A 14983-nucleotide genomic window follows, 5' to 3' on the forward strand; every position below is an offset into this window, starting at 1 on the left:
GATCTTCAAACAAACAATCAAAAGATTTGAAAAAAAATTCATGTATATATATAAAAAGACAAAATAGCCAAGTTCGTTGGTAACTAGACCAGAAGTAGTGGACCAATCAGAAAAGGAAATTTGGCCAGTCATTTTTTCAGCCTGACTAGATGAATGAAAATTTGACAGTTCTCTAACTTACTTCCTTATATTTTAGAGCTTTTGTACTTGTAACTTTTTCCAATGACATTTGTCTTTTAACTTTAAATCTGTAGATTGTAGGCCATTTGCCTATCTTACATATTTCACATAATTGTTTTGTTATTGTAGTTTTAATAACTCCAACAAGAATTTGTTTTTTTCAGATATGAAGCTTTTTTTACTTTTTGAATTACATATTTTATTTGGAAATATGTATTTTTCATCTCAAGTATCCTTTTGCGGTAATTCCTACCTTAATTAATTCAAAGGTTCTACAAATAAACTGCTTTCATTACAAATTTTGTTTTGTGTGTTGTTTAAACATTAGTCACACTACCTACAATCTCAGAGAGAAAAGAGGGCGGAAAGTAAATAACAGAGAGAAACTGCATCACAGCAGACATATGCCTTCTTTGAAGGAACAAAAAATGAAAAAAGGAGGACACAGTACATAACGGACCACACAGAAACAGTGCTCCTTCAATGAACAAAACACACACACAAAGACACATGTGTGCAAACACAATTATCTAAAATTAATTATTGTCCAGAACAAAAGAGAGTTTGATCTTCACAAGGACTTGCAGGTTCAGAAGGTAATGTGGGGCGGGGATGTAGCTCAGTCGGTAGTGCGCTGGATTTGTATCCAGTTGGCCGCTGTCGGCGTGAGTTCGTCCCCACGTTCGGCGAGAGATTTATTTCTCAGAGTCAACTTTGTGTGCAGACTCTCCTCGGTGTCCGAACACCCCCGTGTGTACACGCAAGCACAAGACCAAGTGCTCACGAAAAAGATCCTGTAATCCATGTCAGAGTTCAGTGGGTTATAGAAACACAAAAATACCCAGCATGCTTCCTCCGAAAAACGGCGTATGGCTGCCTAAATGGCGGGGTAAAAAACGGTCATACACGTACAATTCCACTCGTGCAAAAAACACGAGTGTACGTGGGAGTTTCAGCCCACGAACGCAGAAGAAGAAGAAGAAGAAGGTAATGTTTTCATTCCAACAGATTTTTTTGTATTTTCTTACATTTTTATATGGGTCAGTGCAGTTCTTCACACCCCCCCCCCCCCTCACCCCCAATTCATTAGACACAGTTTGAAAAACCCCAAAAACTTGCCTTTTAGGGTGATTTGGTTGATATAATAATAAATCATTGGTATTCATTTTTTCAATTTTTATATTTAGTCAAGTTTTGACTAAATATTTTAACATCGAGGGGGAATCGAAACGAGGGTCGTGGTGTATGTGCGTGTGTGTGTGTGTGTGTAGAGCGATTCAGACTAAACTACTGGACCGATCTTTATGAAATTTGACATGAGAGTTCCTGGGTATGAAATCCCCGAACGTTTTTTTCATTTTTTTGATAAATGTCTTTGATGACGTCATATCCGGCTTTTCGTGAAAGTTGAGGCGGCACTGTCACGCCCTCATTTTTCAACCAAATTGGTTGAAATTTTGGTCAAGTAATCTTCGACGAAGCCCGGACTTCGGTATTGCATTTCAGCTTGGTGGCTTAAAAATTAATTAATGACTTTGGTCATTAAAAATCTGAAAATTGTAAAAAAAAATAAAAATTTATAAAACGATCCAAATTTACGTTTATCTTATTCTCCATCATTTTCTGATTCCAAAAACATATAAATATGTTATATTCGGATTAAAAACAAGCTCTGAAAATTAAATATATAAAAATTATTATCAAAATTAAATTGTCGAAATCAATTTAAAAACACTTTCATCTTATTCCTTGTCGGTTCCTGATTACAAAAACATATAGATATGATATGTTTGGATTAAAAACACGCTCAGAAAGTTAAAACAAAGAGAGGTACAGAAAAGCGTGCTATCCTTCTTAGCGCAACTACTACCCCGCTCTTCTTGTCAATTTCACTGCCTTTGCCATGAGCGGTGGACTGACGATGCTACGAGTATACGGTCTTGCTGAAAAATGACATTGCGTTCAGTTTCATTTTGTGAGTTCGACAGCTACTTGACTAAATATTGTATTTTCGCCTTACGCGACTTGTTTTAAATAATTTGATTATATATTAATTTAATGATTCAACTATTGATTTATCCATTTACATATTTCTTTTTATATCTATTTATTGAAATGTCAATGTGGTTGTAAGTTTGACGTTTTTCTCACTAACTTTTTACATTTTTTGTAACAAACTGGCTTTTGGAAGGTGATGGGTTTATTCAGCCTCTTCTTTTACTTTTTTTTTGTTAATCAATCATTTGCAGCTTTTTGTAAGCTAAATGTAATTGCTCTACTGCTTCTCAGTTATTTATTCTTTGTTGTTGTTCTCTCTCTCTCTCTCTCTCTCTCTCTATATATATATATATATAAAACAAAAAAATAGAAACATTGGTTACAAAGTGTGTGTAAACAGGCACTTGAAAAAAGTAGAAGTTTCCCTTGTCACATATTAAAGCATGATGGATTCCTTCCCTACCCTGAACCTGCATGCATTTCTAACTGGACTAATCTGACTATGGTATCAGCATTGACTAGTTTTGTTTCTTAATCTGACTATGGTATCGGTATTGGCTACTTTTTTCTCTCAAATATGTCATTTGAATATAAATAATTGTGACAATTTGTCATTTGATTTTTGTTGTTCTTTTTTTTCAGTTATTCATATTTTCTTTCTTTTTTCAGTTTCAGGCATGATTTTTATGATGATAAGCAAATCTGAAACAAATGTGAAACCAGTTAAAACAAGAAAAGCTTACCGTACTTTCCGGGTCATAAGGCGCGACTTTTTTCCTTGAGTTCGACCCCTGCGTCTTGTATAACGAAGCGCCTAATCCCTGTATGAAATACGAAAAAAATCAAAGAGACCGCCTGAGTACCAGTCAAACAACTTGTGATAATGCATGTTTCAGCTACTAGGTACTGCCCTGGCCAAGTTTCCTCGAGCTCTCAAGCCACCCAGCTATCACAATGGACCTGCCTTTGATCTCCCGCACACACAGAGCACACATATTTCCACTCTGTTAAACTCGGTCACTGACCGGTCACTGACCCCGGTGCGGGAAGTGTTTCCTCTCTCAGATATGACAGGGGAACCACCTCTCATGGCAAAAACTGGGTCATTTCCACTCTGTATTCTTCCTTTGATGTGCGGCTTATTTTCATTCTTCGACCGTTTGTTACCGGTATACTTTTTCAATTTTGGTGCGCCCTATCGGCCCCCTGCGCCCAATGGGTGACTGGATTACAATTTTTGTTAAAAAGAAGGGGGTGCGCCTTATGCGCTGTAGCGCCTTGTCACCCGGAAAGTACGGTAGGTGTTTTTTTCATTTTCTAAACACAATGAAACAGAATCAAATTCGGTCAGCAAAAGTGATTGAGGCTGTATGCAACTTCAGTCAAATGTTGTCTTATTCAAAATGCAGTGACTGTTAATTTATTATCATAGCAAGTTTCTAGGAATAAAGATGAATTTGATTGATGAGATGAGAAAAGGGTAGAGCAACATAAAGTGTTTTAATTTATCCACCTTTGTTGCATATTTTATGTAAAACGCATCACTCTGTTTACAGTGAATTTTTTCCATAAAACCTCAATGAATCGCTTCGTTTACAGTACCAGCGAGAATTCTCTCAGCACCTGAACCCATCAACACGGTACCAGGAGAGACAATCCAGATCACTGTGGACTTTGAAGGTACCCCAGCTCCCACAGCCTCTTGGTCTGTGGAAACTACACAGCTGATCCACGGTGAACATCACATCTTGCAGCAGACACCAACGTCAGCCACTCTGACCATCCCATCGGCAGATGTGTCCGACACCTGCACCATCACCTTGACCATTGAGAATGAATTCGGCAGAGACACTGTGTCTGTGCAAGTCACTGTCACTGGTGGGTGTATACAACAACCACACTGCAAGCTTAAGGTCATGAACACATTCAAAGACAGAAAACAGCTTGAGACAGTTACAATTCCTGAAAATGCTACTGGAGAATCAGAAAAGCCAGAATAACACAATTTAAAAAAATAAAACAAGCATGCAACATTGACGGGAATTGTGTGTGCTTAACCAGATGTGATGAGGTTCACACTATTTGCAGATTTGGACAAACTTAGTTTCAACAGGCTCTGCCATTTGAATTGCAAGCACGTTTAGTTTTATAGTAACATCTTATCTATATTTTTGTTAAATGGGTTTTTTTTCCTACTATTTAGTTGGCACAGGAGGATACTAAAGATTTTGCATATTTCTTTTAGCTCCCAAGGAGGAGGTGAAGCCTGTGGAAGAAGAAGCTCCACAGCTGGAAGCTCCCAAGTTCATTGTGCCTGCCAAGGATGTTGAAACACCAATCGGCAAGACAGTCAAGATCACCTGCAAGGCTAAGGGTGTTCCCATGCCAGAACTCAAGTGGTTCAAGGATGACAAGGAGGTCATCCCAGATGAAGAGGTCACCATTCTCACCAAGGACGATGGCGAAACGACGCTGACCATCACAGATGTGCAACCAGAGCATGATGGGACATACACCTGCCAGGCAACAAACCCTGCTGGCTCAGACAAAACCAAAGCAGAGCTCTTCGTGGAAGGTATGTGTTGATGCTCAATGTTCACAATGCAATACTATACAATTCAATGCAATGCAATGCAATGCAATGCAATGCAATGCAATGCAATATAATATAATAACTTTATTATTTGCTATATTGAAAATACAAACAAAACGTTGTCTTCAGATGTGTGCAATACAGATGCCTTGCTGCATCAAGGAGTGTGTGAAAGTGCACCAAGGACAATGGATGTGTTAGTACTCATGCACAATATATACGTACCTGTCAGTTGGAACAGGTACCCCCCGCGGGTTAGGGGGAAAAATTTACCCGATGCTCCCCAGCATGTCGTAAGAGGCGACTAACGGATTCTGTTTTTCCTTTTACCCTTGTTAAGTGTTTCTTGTATAGAATATAGTCAATGTTTGTAAAGATTTTAGTCAAGCAGTATGTAAGAAATGTTAAGTCCTTTGTACAGGAAACTTGCATTCTCCCAGTAAGGTCATATATTGTACTACGTTGCAAGCCCCTGGAGCAAATTTTTGATTAGTGCTTTTGTGAACAAGAAACAATTAACAAGTGGCTCTATCCCATCTCCCCCCTTTCCCCGTCGCGATATAACCTTCGTGGTTGAAAACGACGTTAAACACCAAATAAAGAAAGAAAGAAAGAAAGTTGGAACAGGTGCATCAGACCGAAAAGAACACTGTAAAATATATTTTGTCACAGTATTTAAACAGGTATAGCTCTTGTCAGAACTGCCCGCAGAGGAATTATTTCCATCTGACCTAGTTAGTAGTCACACTGTGAAGGGGGCACAGCATCTCTTCATTGTGCCACACCTGAACGCATGTTTGTTTTCAGAACTGCCCGAGGAGAAAGGATCTCCACCTGAGTTCATCAAGGTGCCTCAGCAGGTTGTGGCCCGTGAGCATGACAATGCCAAGTTCTTGGTCAAAGTCGTCGGCAATCCTAAACCGACAGGTACTTATAATATTTGTTTGTTTGGAATATTTTTCTGTTTAGAGAATGTGATGGGACATTAGAAGTTATAGACATATGGAGCTGTTTTATTAACAGAAGTTTGGATTTAATGTCTGAGAAAGAATAATTCTTGTGGCTTTAAATGAGTAAAAAAACACCTTCTTGCCAAGTTATTAAAAAGAAATTAAAAAAAAAAAATTACCATTCATGAGACAAACAATGTTAAATACCAAAAGTGATAAAAAGACAACAATAATGGAAAGGAAATTGAACCAAAAAGCAAAAGCAAACAGCAGTGAACCAAAAAAACTGAACAGAGAGGAAAGATCATGTGTTAGAGGGAAATAACTAAACAGAAGATAATTTATTGTGTTAAACAATATATGGAAAAGTGTGCTTTGTCTGCTTTTAAAAAACCAAACAACATGTGGAAACAACCACAACATAACAACATACGATGCAAAAACATCCAAAGTAAAATGTACTCCAGATATCTAGTCAAAGAAAGAAGAAAACGTATCGAAGAAAAGTGGCTAGTGGATATATCCTGGAAACACACACACACACACACACACACACACACACACACACACTGCTTATCAAAACTGGTACTGTATTAACAATAAATTAATAAATGAATGTGTTTTAAATATATAAATAAATAAAATAAATATAATATAGTAACAAAGTAGATAAATTAAAACAAATCATTTTAAAATGTTATTAAAAAACCAAGAATGAATAATAGATTAAGGGTCAATTAAAAAGATATATTTGATTAATATTTGTTGTGGATTGTTTATTTATTTATTCCTGTATTAATTTTAAAATTCTTTATTTATATTATTTATTCTTAATAGTTTATATTAGCAGTTTGTGTGTGTGTGTGTGTTCAGGATATCCTCTAATCACTTCTCTCCCCTATGTGATCTTCTTTCTTTGACGAGAGTTACTTCCCTTTACCACTTGGTTTGATCTTTCTCTCTCCTTTTTAATTGTCGATTCACTACAGTTTGCTTTTGCTTTGTGGTCAACTTTCCTTTCCTTAAATGTAGTCCTGAAGAAGCAAGCCTTCATAGGCAAACATTTGACAACATATTTTTTGCTGTCTTCATGTCTTTGTGAGTAAAGACTAATTACTTTTCAAATTATCAATTATTCTTAGTTTAGGTCTGCCATTCCTTACATGCAGTTTTTGGTACAGTACACTCTTCCAGGATAACTGCATTGTATTTTGAAGGGCACAGATGGTGTTTGTGTTTACTGAATGTAGACCTTCTGGTTGTTTGACCAAGGCATTTTATTTCAAATTTTCATAACTGATCTTTTTTTAAATTGAATAATAATTTTTGTATGTTTCATTTTAATTATTTTGTTTTTGAGATTTGAAATTTAAACTGAAATGTTGACAGTGACTTGGAAGTTCAACGAAGAGTTGCTGGAGAATGAGGAGCTGTACCACTTTGAGAAGTACGAGGACACCCACTGCCTGGAGATCAAGGACGTGGAGAAACAAGATGCAGGACCCTACACCTGTATTGCCACCAACACTGAGGGAGAGGCTGTCTGCCAGATTCCTCTCATCATCAATGGTAATTATAAGCTTCAGCTGCTTACAGTGTCAACATTGTAAGCCTGAGATGCTTTCAAATAAAGAGGAATGAAATCATTGTGAAGCACTACTATCTGAATTGTAAGCTAAATTAGCTGCTTTCAGGTAAAATGCTGTGAACAGTCAAATGTCCTCTCCATATGTAAACAGTAAAAAGGTTTTTCTTCTGTTCGTGAAGTGACTGAACAATTTCCGCCACTTATTATACATGTACTTATATATTTGGTCCTAAATCCTGTATTTTGAGTGTGTCTAGATGATTTGTTTGAACTGACTGAATATAAAATCCTGAATATGTATTGCACTGACCTTTACTTCAAGCATTATAATTGTATCATTTCCCCCCAGAAATTCCTCGTGAAGAGCGTCTTTCTGAGTCACCACTTGTGCTTAAGACGCCTGAAGAAACACAGCCACCAAAGTTTGTTGAGACCTTCAGTGATACTGTGAGTACTGTGATTTGTTTCTACTATTGAGTTTGGGGAAGTACACAGTATAATGTGTCATTTGGTATCTGTTAACTTGTTATATTTATATATAATATGCTTTTTTATGTCAATTGTCATAAGCGTAAAAGTATATATATATGTTAACAGGAACCTCGTGTCTGATAATATAACTGCAGAAATGATGTTGTTAATCGTCCAACGCTGAAGAAGAAGATGTTGTCCAAGACTTCTGTAGTCCTGTGTCCGTATATCATCTATTTCGAAGATTGGAGTTTGAGTTTTCAATCAACTTAATTTGTACTTTTTTTTTACTAACCTTTTGATTTCTTGTTCGGATACATTTTTATTTGTTTCAAAGGTTGAAATGTACTGATTATTTGACTGATGTTTATTCCAGACTGTAATGGAAGAGAAGGAACTGATCCTGACCGCCAAAGTGACAGGAATACCTCGTCCTGAAGTCACATGGCTTGTGTAAGTTCTTGTCACCTGTTGTCCCCATACCTCTCATTTTTGTCATCAGCCCTCGCATATCTGTACTGAGAGACCCACATCTTATTACACTTTGTGGTAAAATGATATGCTTAGATTGCAAGTTTACATGATACAGACAGGAACGCACATGAGCACACACACTTGCGCTAGTCCTGCATGCATTCTCATAAACATGCACCCAGGTACACATGGGTAGCCACACAAACACACACAGACATGTGCACACTACACACACACACACACACACACACACACACACACACACACACACCCCCCACAAACACATGGACTCCCTCTCTCTGTCCTTCCCTCCCCCCCCCCCCTCTCTCTCTTTCTCTCTTTCTCTCTCTCTCTTTTTCTCTCTCTCGTTCTCTCAACCCCATCCCAATTTTCACATGCAGTCACACTCGCCTGTTTTATCCTGCAGGAATGGACGTGACCTGGTCTTGTCACCCAACATGAAGACTTGGCATGACGATGAGAAAGTCAAGCTGAAGATCAGCTCTGCCAAGATGAACCAGGAAGGAACATACACCTGTGTGGCCACCAACTGCGCTGGCAAGGACGAGGTCTCCGCCTTTATCACTGTGGAAGGTGGGTCTAAAGCTACAAATAACAGACAGTAAAAGTATCTACCACAGGTGTAAGCTTTCAGAAGGATTTATTTGAGTACTTTTGCTTGCATGGTTCTGTAAATGATTATTATGCATTACAGTGGATAAGCTTTCAGTTTTGCTTGTACAGTGCCACACTTATAATAGGTTCACTGCATCAGGTAATGTAACCCGAGCAATGTGAAGAGTCTTCCGTGAAGCCAATTCTGTGGAAGACAACAGCAGAAGACCTGGAGAATATTTGTTGTACACATGTTGTACTTACTTTAGTTAATTGTTACAGGCAAGTCAGAGCCTCCAGTGTTCACCAGACAGCTGCCCAATCGGGAGGTGCGAGAAGGACGACCGGTCAAGTTTGAGTGTGCTGTCAAGGGTCTGCCTCAGCCTGAAGTCAAATGGTCAGTACTGCTTTCAAACTACATGTCTTTTTTGTTTTCTTCAGTCAATGCCTTGCTGTAATCAGTTTCCCTAAATTCTTCAAGTTTAATTATGTATAAGTGCTGTAATGTGTCCAGTATGATAATTATGTAAGTTCCCCAATTTCTTTAAGTATAGCTCTGTAAGTTCTCTGATCTCTTAAAGTGTAATCATATATTTTTGAATGCTTAGTTGTCTGAGAAATGTAATTATCAGTATGTCTTACTTGGCTTGATCAGACCATTGCCTACTTGTTTTATTATCAGGAGATTTATCTGTCTTCTTGTTTGACCAGCTTCCTTTTGTGTGAGGTTATTCTGTGTGGGAACACGACTTTAATCCTGTGTATGAATGACAGTTTAGCACTTGCAGCTGTTTGACCAAGATTGTTTCTTAATAAATGTTACCTAGATCGTTTGCAAATGTGTGACCTGCTTACTTTTATTTTTAGGTTCCTCAATGAGCAACCTGTTGAACCCGGGCTTCGTTTCCATGTGGATGAACGCGCCAGCTTTGCAGATGTTGCTCATAGCTTGTCTATCGAGCCCACTGAGGTCGAGGATGCTGGCATGGTCAAGGCCGTTGCCACTAACAAAGCAGGCGAAGACACCTCTGAGGCGAAACTCATCATTGATGGTTGGTCAAAGTATTTCTGTTCATCTGCTAATTATGAAAATATTTTTGAGTTATAATGTGGTTAACTCCTCCGAAAACGGCGTATGGCTGCCTAAATGGCGGGGTAAAAAACGGTCATACACGTAAAATTCCACTCGTGCAAAAAACACGAGTGTACGTGGGAGTTTCAGCCCACGAACGCAGAAGAAGATAATGTGGTTAAAATAATGAAAAAGTCATTGTAACTGATTTGCTTGAATCGGTCTTATATATTAACTGTACATGTCATATGACATAGTGAAGGTTTTTATTTGACAATGATAACATCATGGTTTTTTTTTCTTCCCCACCAACAGAGAAGAAAGAGAGCCCCAAGTTCATCAAGAAATTGGAGACATACGAAGTCCTGGAAACTGAGACCATCAGAATGGAGGTGCAAGTCTCCGGCAAACCCAAACCTCATATCACATGGTACGTCCTTCTTAATATTTGATTTGTATGTTTGTCTAAGATGTGTCCAAAATGTTCTACCTTTGTTATTTTGTACAAGAGATAAGCTGAAGACGATTTTCCCCATAAACTAACTGCCCATAATACACAGGTTTAAACATATGGCATCAAAAGGTGCAGAAGATAGTTGGTATTGTTTTTAACATTAACGGTATTGACATATGTGGAGTTTGTGAAATAAGATGTGTGTATGAGCAGTCTGAATCAAGCTCTGCAAACAATTATTTAAACATTGAAATGATATTGTGCTGCTTTGTTGACAGGCTAAAGGGTGATCAAGAGCTGCAGGCTTCAGAAACAGTTCACATGGAAGTGGATGGCCAGACACACACCTTGGTCCTGGAGAAATGCACCATGACCTCTGCTGGTCTGTTCACGTGTCGCGCTCAGAACCCATCTGGTCAGCTGTCCTGCAATGGACGTCTCAAAGTCATACGTAAGTACGAATGTTTTAGCTGTGAGAGCTCAATGTCAGCCTTCAGAGTAATGAACATGTGCATATGCTATTGTTTCTCTTTTGAAGAGAAAAAAGCGGAAATGGGTTGTCTGTAGAAAATCAAAACACTTTTTTTAAAAAGACGTCCCTTTGTTTCTTATAGCTTGCAGAAAAGATTATATTCCTGAAGATATGGTTGACATATTATCAGTTAGTCTTCTAATTTGATGATTAGATGTAGAATTGATGATATTTCATTTGCATATAATATTTCATTTGAATATGATGGTTTTGATTTTAATGTGGTTATATCTTTAGGTGTATAATAACTTGGCTTTAGTCTTTTTTATCAACCCAGCTAAGTATAACTTTTCTGTTTAGTAAAAGCTTATTGAATGCATTTCTTTCCAGTTTATTGTTCTGGTTTACATTGTCTTTTTTGTTATATTTAGTCAAGTTTTGACTAAATATTTTAACATCGAGGGGGAATCGAAACGAGGGTCGTGGTGTATGTGCGTGTGTGTGTGTGTGTGTCTGTGTGTGTGTGTGTAGAGCGATTCAGACTAAACTACTGGACCGATCTTTATGAAATTTGACATGAGAGTTCCTGGGTATGAAATCCCTGAACGTTTTTTTCATTTTTTTGATAAATGTCTTTGATGACGTCATATCCGGCTTTTCGTGAAAGTTGAGGCGGCACTGTCACGCCCTCATTTTTCAACCAAATTGGTTGAAATTTTGGTCAAGTAATCTTCGACGAAGCCCGGACTTCGGTATTGCATTTCAGCTTGGTGGCTTAAAAATTAATTAATGACTTTGGTCATTAAATATCTGAAAATTGTAAAAAAAAAATAAAAATTTATAAAACGATCCAAATTTACGTTTATCTTATTCTCCATCATTTGCTGATTCCAAAAACATATAAATATGTTATATTCGGATTAAAAACAAGCTCTGAAAATTAAATATATAAAAATTATTATCAAAATTAAATTGTCGAAATCAATTTAAAAATACTTTCATCTTATTCCTTGTCGGTTCCTGATTCCAAAAACATATAGATATGATATGTTTGGATTAAAAACACGCTCAGAAAGTTAAAACAAAGAGAGGTACAGAAAAGCGTGCTATCCTTCTTAGCGCAACTACTACCCCGCTCTTCTTGTCAATTTCACTGCCTTTGCCATGAGCGGTGGACTGACGATGCTACGAGTATACGGTCTTGCTGAAAAATGGCATTGCGTTCAGTTTCATTCTGTGAGTTCGACAGCTACTTGACTAAATATTGTATTTTCGCCTTACGCGACTTGTTTTGTTTTCCAGCTGTCAAGAAACCTGACTTCAAGCGCAAACTGTCAGACACCCTGGTCCCACAAGGAGGAGTGGCCAAATTTGAGTGCCAGGTGGTTGGCGTTCCATTGCCAGAAATCACTTGGTGAGTTTGCACAAACTTCAGTTAAAATGTAATGGCATGCAGGATAGAATTTTGATGTGTAGGATTGATGGAGCTTCTGTTTAGTTTGTGTTGCAAAAATTTGTAAGTTAGCAAAAAACAAAACAAAATCAAACTGTAAATACCATATCACACAGCTGTAATAGGGATCTTTTTCAGTAGAGATAAGCAGTAAAGAAAGTTGTCATTCCCTTCTACGTGTTTTTCAACAGTCGTAGGAGAAAAATTAAAAGATATGAGTGACACATTCATTACACAGCTGTATTAAGAATCTTGTTTTCCAAATGAGACGAGCAGCAATGAAAGTTGTGTTGATTTCCACAGGCTCCTCAATGAAGAAGAGCTGCAGGAAGCAGAAAATATCCGCTTTGAGGTGCAGCCCAAACTAGGTCTCTACACACTGGTAATCACGGACGCTGTCCCCTCCATGCAAGGCGAGATCCAGGCTGTTGCCAAGAACAACGGAGGAGAAGTCCTCTGCAAAGCCAAGCTTGAGGTCCGCGGGCGTGCCCCCACGTTTTTGGAAACGCCTCTCAAGTGTACTGTGTTGGAAGGTAAACAGTATTGTTGTATTTTTGTAGTTGTGTGTGTGTGTGTGTGTATGTGTGTTTGTTGTGTATGTGTGTGTGTTGTGTGTGTGTGTGTGTGTGTGTGTGTGTGTGTGTGTGTGTGTGTATTGCTAAGCTTTGAGAAATAAACTTTGGTTTCAAAATGTCATTTCTTGAAAATAGATAGGAAAACCTTTACCTTTGAAAAGATCCCCATTCCAAACCTCATTCTGTATGTGGTATGAATTCAGCATACTTCTGACCCCCGCATCCTTTACGATCAAAACTCCTTAAATGACCTTCAGCAATAGCTGTAACAAATAATGAGAGGAACATTAAATCAGTGTTTTGTTTTTCCGCCACTTTCAGCTCACGAAGCCCAGTTCCGCTGCATCGTTGATGGCGAACCTACGCCGAACGTGGAGTGGTCCAAGGGCAAGTGGATGAAGCTGCAGGATGGAGGACGCAACAAGGTCTTCTATGACGAGAACACAAAAGAACACGTCCTCTGCATTAGCGACATCAAACCCAAAGATGCAGGAACATACACTGTGACCGCCACCAACGAGCACGGCACTGAACAGGCGCCTGCCACTCTCATGGTGACTGACAAGCTGGAGGAGGTTGTAGACTGGAAATCACAGCTCAAGCACAGGTCAGTTACAGAGCAATTGAGCCTGTCATCTTATGCAGTGCAACCCCCCTTTTTAGACCTGATTTTGTTTGTGACGTAGTGTAACATGAGTCTTGAAACTAGGAGAAATGATGGTTTACACCAACGCTTCTCAGGTACAAATCTTGTATCTTTTTTGCTCTGGTTGGGGAAGAAAAGGCATATACCTGTAATTTGATCACCTAAAACTGCAACACTTACAACATTACAGCCTGAGTGTCTGATTTATTCAGTTCTAGTACACTAGTATTTGGGCCAAAGGAAGCACCTGAAAAGGTAAAAAAAAAAATCCATTCAAACTCTGCTGATCACTTTTCAAAATACAAGAATGGTAAGTTTATGGAATATGTTTCATTGACAGGACAAAACATTATGTTCCATAAATATACCATTCTTGCTTCTCCTTCTTGGCTTATGAAGTTTTAGCAGGCAATCTGTTTCTGACTTCAGTAGGTCATTGCCAAGATTATCATATCTGTATCATATTTTTTTTTTCACAATTTTTTTTCATTCAGAAAAGGTTACATGCATGCATTCAGGTTCACAGTACGGGAAAGGCAATTCAGAATATTATGACATTGACAAAAACACCTTATGTATACAATGGCAGAAAATAAAGTGGTTTTTTTTAATATAAAAGCAGGAAAGTGTGTGCAGTTATTCTTGTATCAGCTCTGTGTACGCAGCCCACTTATGAATGTATTTGTCGTAACTCATTGTAATCTGATGTACTTGTTTGTCTATTTTGTGAACATATGCAAGTTCTCTGAGGTACATGTTGAGAGTTGGTTGGACTTTAGCAAGTCTACACTTATAAACAAAAAACTTGGCAATTAATAATATGTATGAAAAACCTTCGTCGACTTTTGTCTTATTGTCATTGCCAAACAGTACAAGAGTAGGGTTCAAAGCAAGTCGGGTACAATTTGCACATTTCTCCCTTAGGCAATTGATAAATGCATTCCAAAAAGTCTGTATCATATTTTGTTCAACTGTATTGTATACTCATGAAACGTTCCTGTGTATTATGTGACAACAGAGAGGTGCAGCGAGAGAAGGAGGATGACGAGGGAGGATGGGACGTTCACCTCAAACACTGGGATGAGGAGGAAGTCAAATCTCCTTCCCCCGAAGAGAAGCCAAAGCCAGCTTCACCCGAGGTTGAGCGTCTTGAGTACCACCCTGGCGAAAAGAGAGAGAGACCAGATGTAAGCTTTTTTTCATGTTTAGCCAGTATTTATGAGGTGTGTTTGAATAAGAATAGACATGTTTCTAAACCAAACAGTTTATTTACACGAATTGAAAACATTAAAAAAAAATGTATTGCTAAGATTTTATATACAATCAGATTTGTTAACTTTAACAGCAACAACAAAATACATGCTCATGTATGTCCGACCCAGATGGCTTCCCTTCTTTCTTACGTAACAATTAGGTATGAGTTGAAGGAAGCCTGCATAACT

The 14983-nt window shown here is 38.2% G+C and overlaps 1 protein-coding gene across 1 annotated transcript in view; it reads left to right on the plus strand.

The window, feature by feature from the left end:
- LOC138959774 (titin-like) overlaps window positions 1–14983 on the plus strand; it is a 533368-nt gene that overhangs the window by 241534 nt on the left and 276851 nt on the right. The window contains exons 137-151 of the mRNA XM_070331384.1: window positions 3778–4056; window positions 4424–4753; window positions 5579–5698; window positions 7111–7290; window positions 7659–7756; window positions 8157–8233; window positions 8682–8848; window positions 9152–9266; window positions 9737–9921; window positions 10257–10371; window positions 10674–10846; window positions 12170–12281; window positions 12624–12853; window positions 13217–13502; window positions 14560–14728. Of these exons, the coding sequence (XP_070187485.1) occupies window positions 3778–4056; window positions 4424–4753; window positions 5579–5698; window positions 7111–7290; window positions 7659–7756; window positions 8157–8233; window positions 8682–8848; window positions 9152–9266; window positions 9737–9921; window positions 10257–10371; window positions 10674–10846; window positions 12170–12281; window positions 12624–12853; window positions 13217–13502; window positions 14560–14728 (2636 nt within the window). The remainder of the gene's footprint in view (window positions 1–3777; window positions 4057–4423; window positions 4754–5578; window positions 5699–7110; window positions 7291–7658; window positions 7757–8156; window positions 8234–8681; window positions 8849–9151; window positions 9267–9736; window positions 9922–10256; window positions 10372–10673; window positions 10847–12169; window positions 12282–12623; window positions 12854–13216; window positions 13503–14559; window positions 14729–14983) is intronic.

The sequence above is a fragment of the Littorina saxatilis genome, linkage group LG2 (genome assembly GCF_037325665.1).
Source record: "Littorina saxatilis isolate snail1 linkage group LG2, US_GU_Lsax_2.0, whole genome shotgun sequence".
NCBI classification, from domain to species: domain Eukaryota; kingdom Metazoa; phylum Mollusca; class Gastropoda; order Littorinimorpha; family Littorinidae; genus Littorina; species Littorina saxatilis.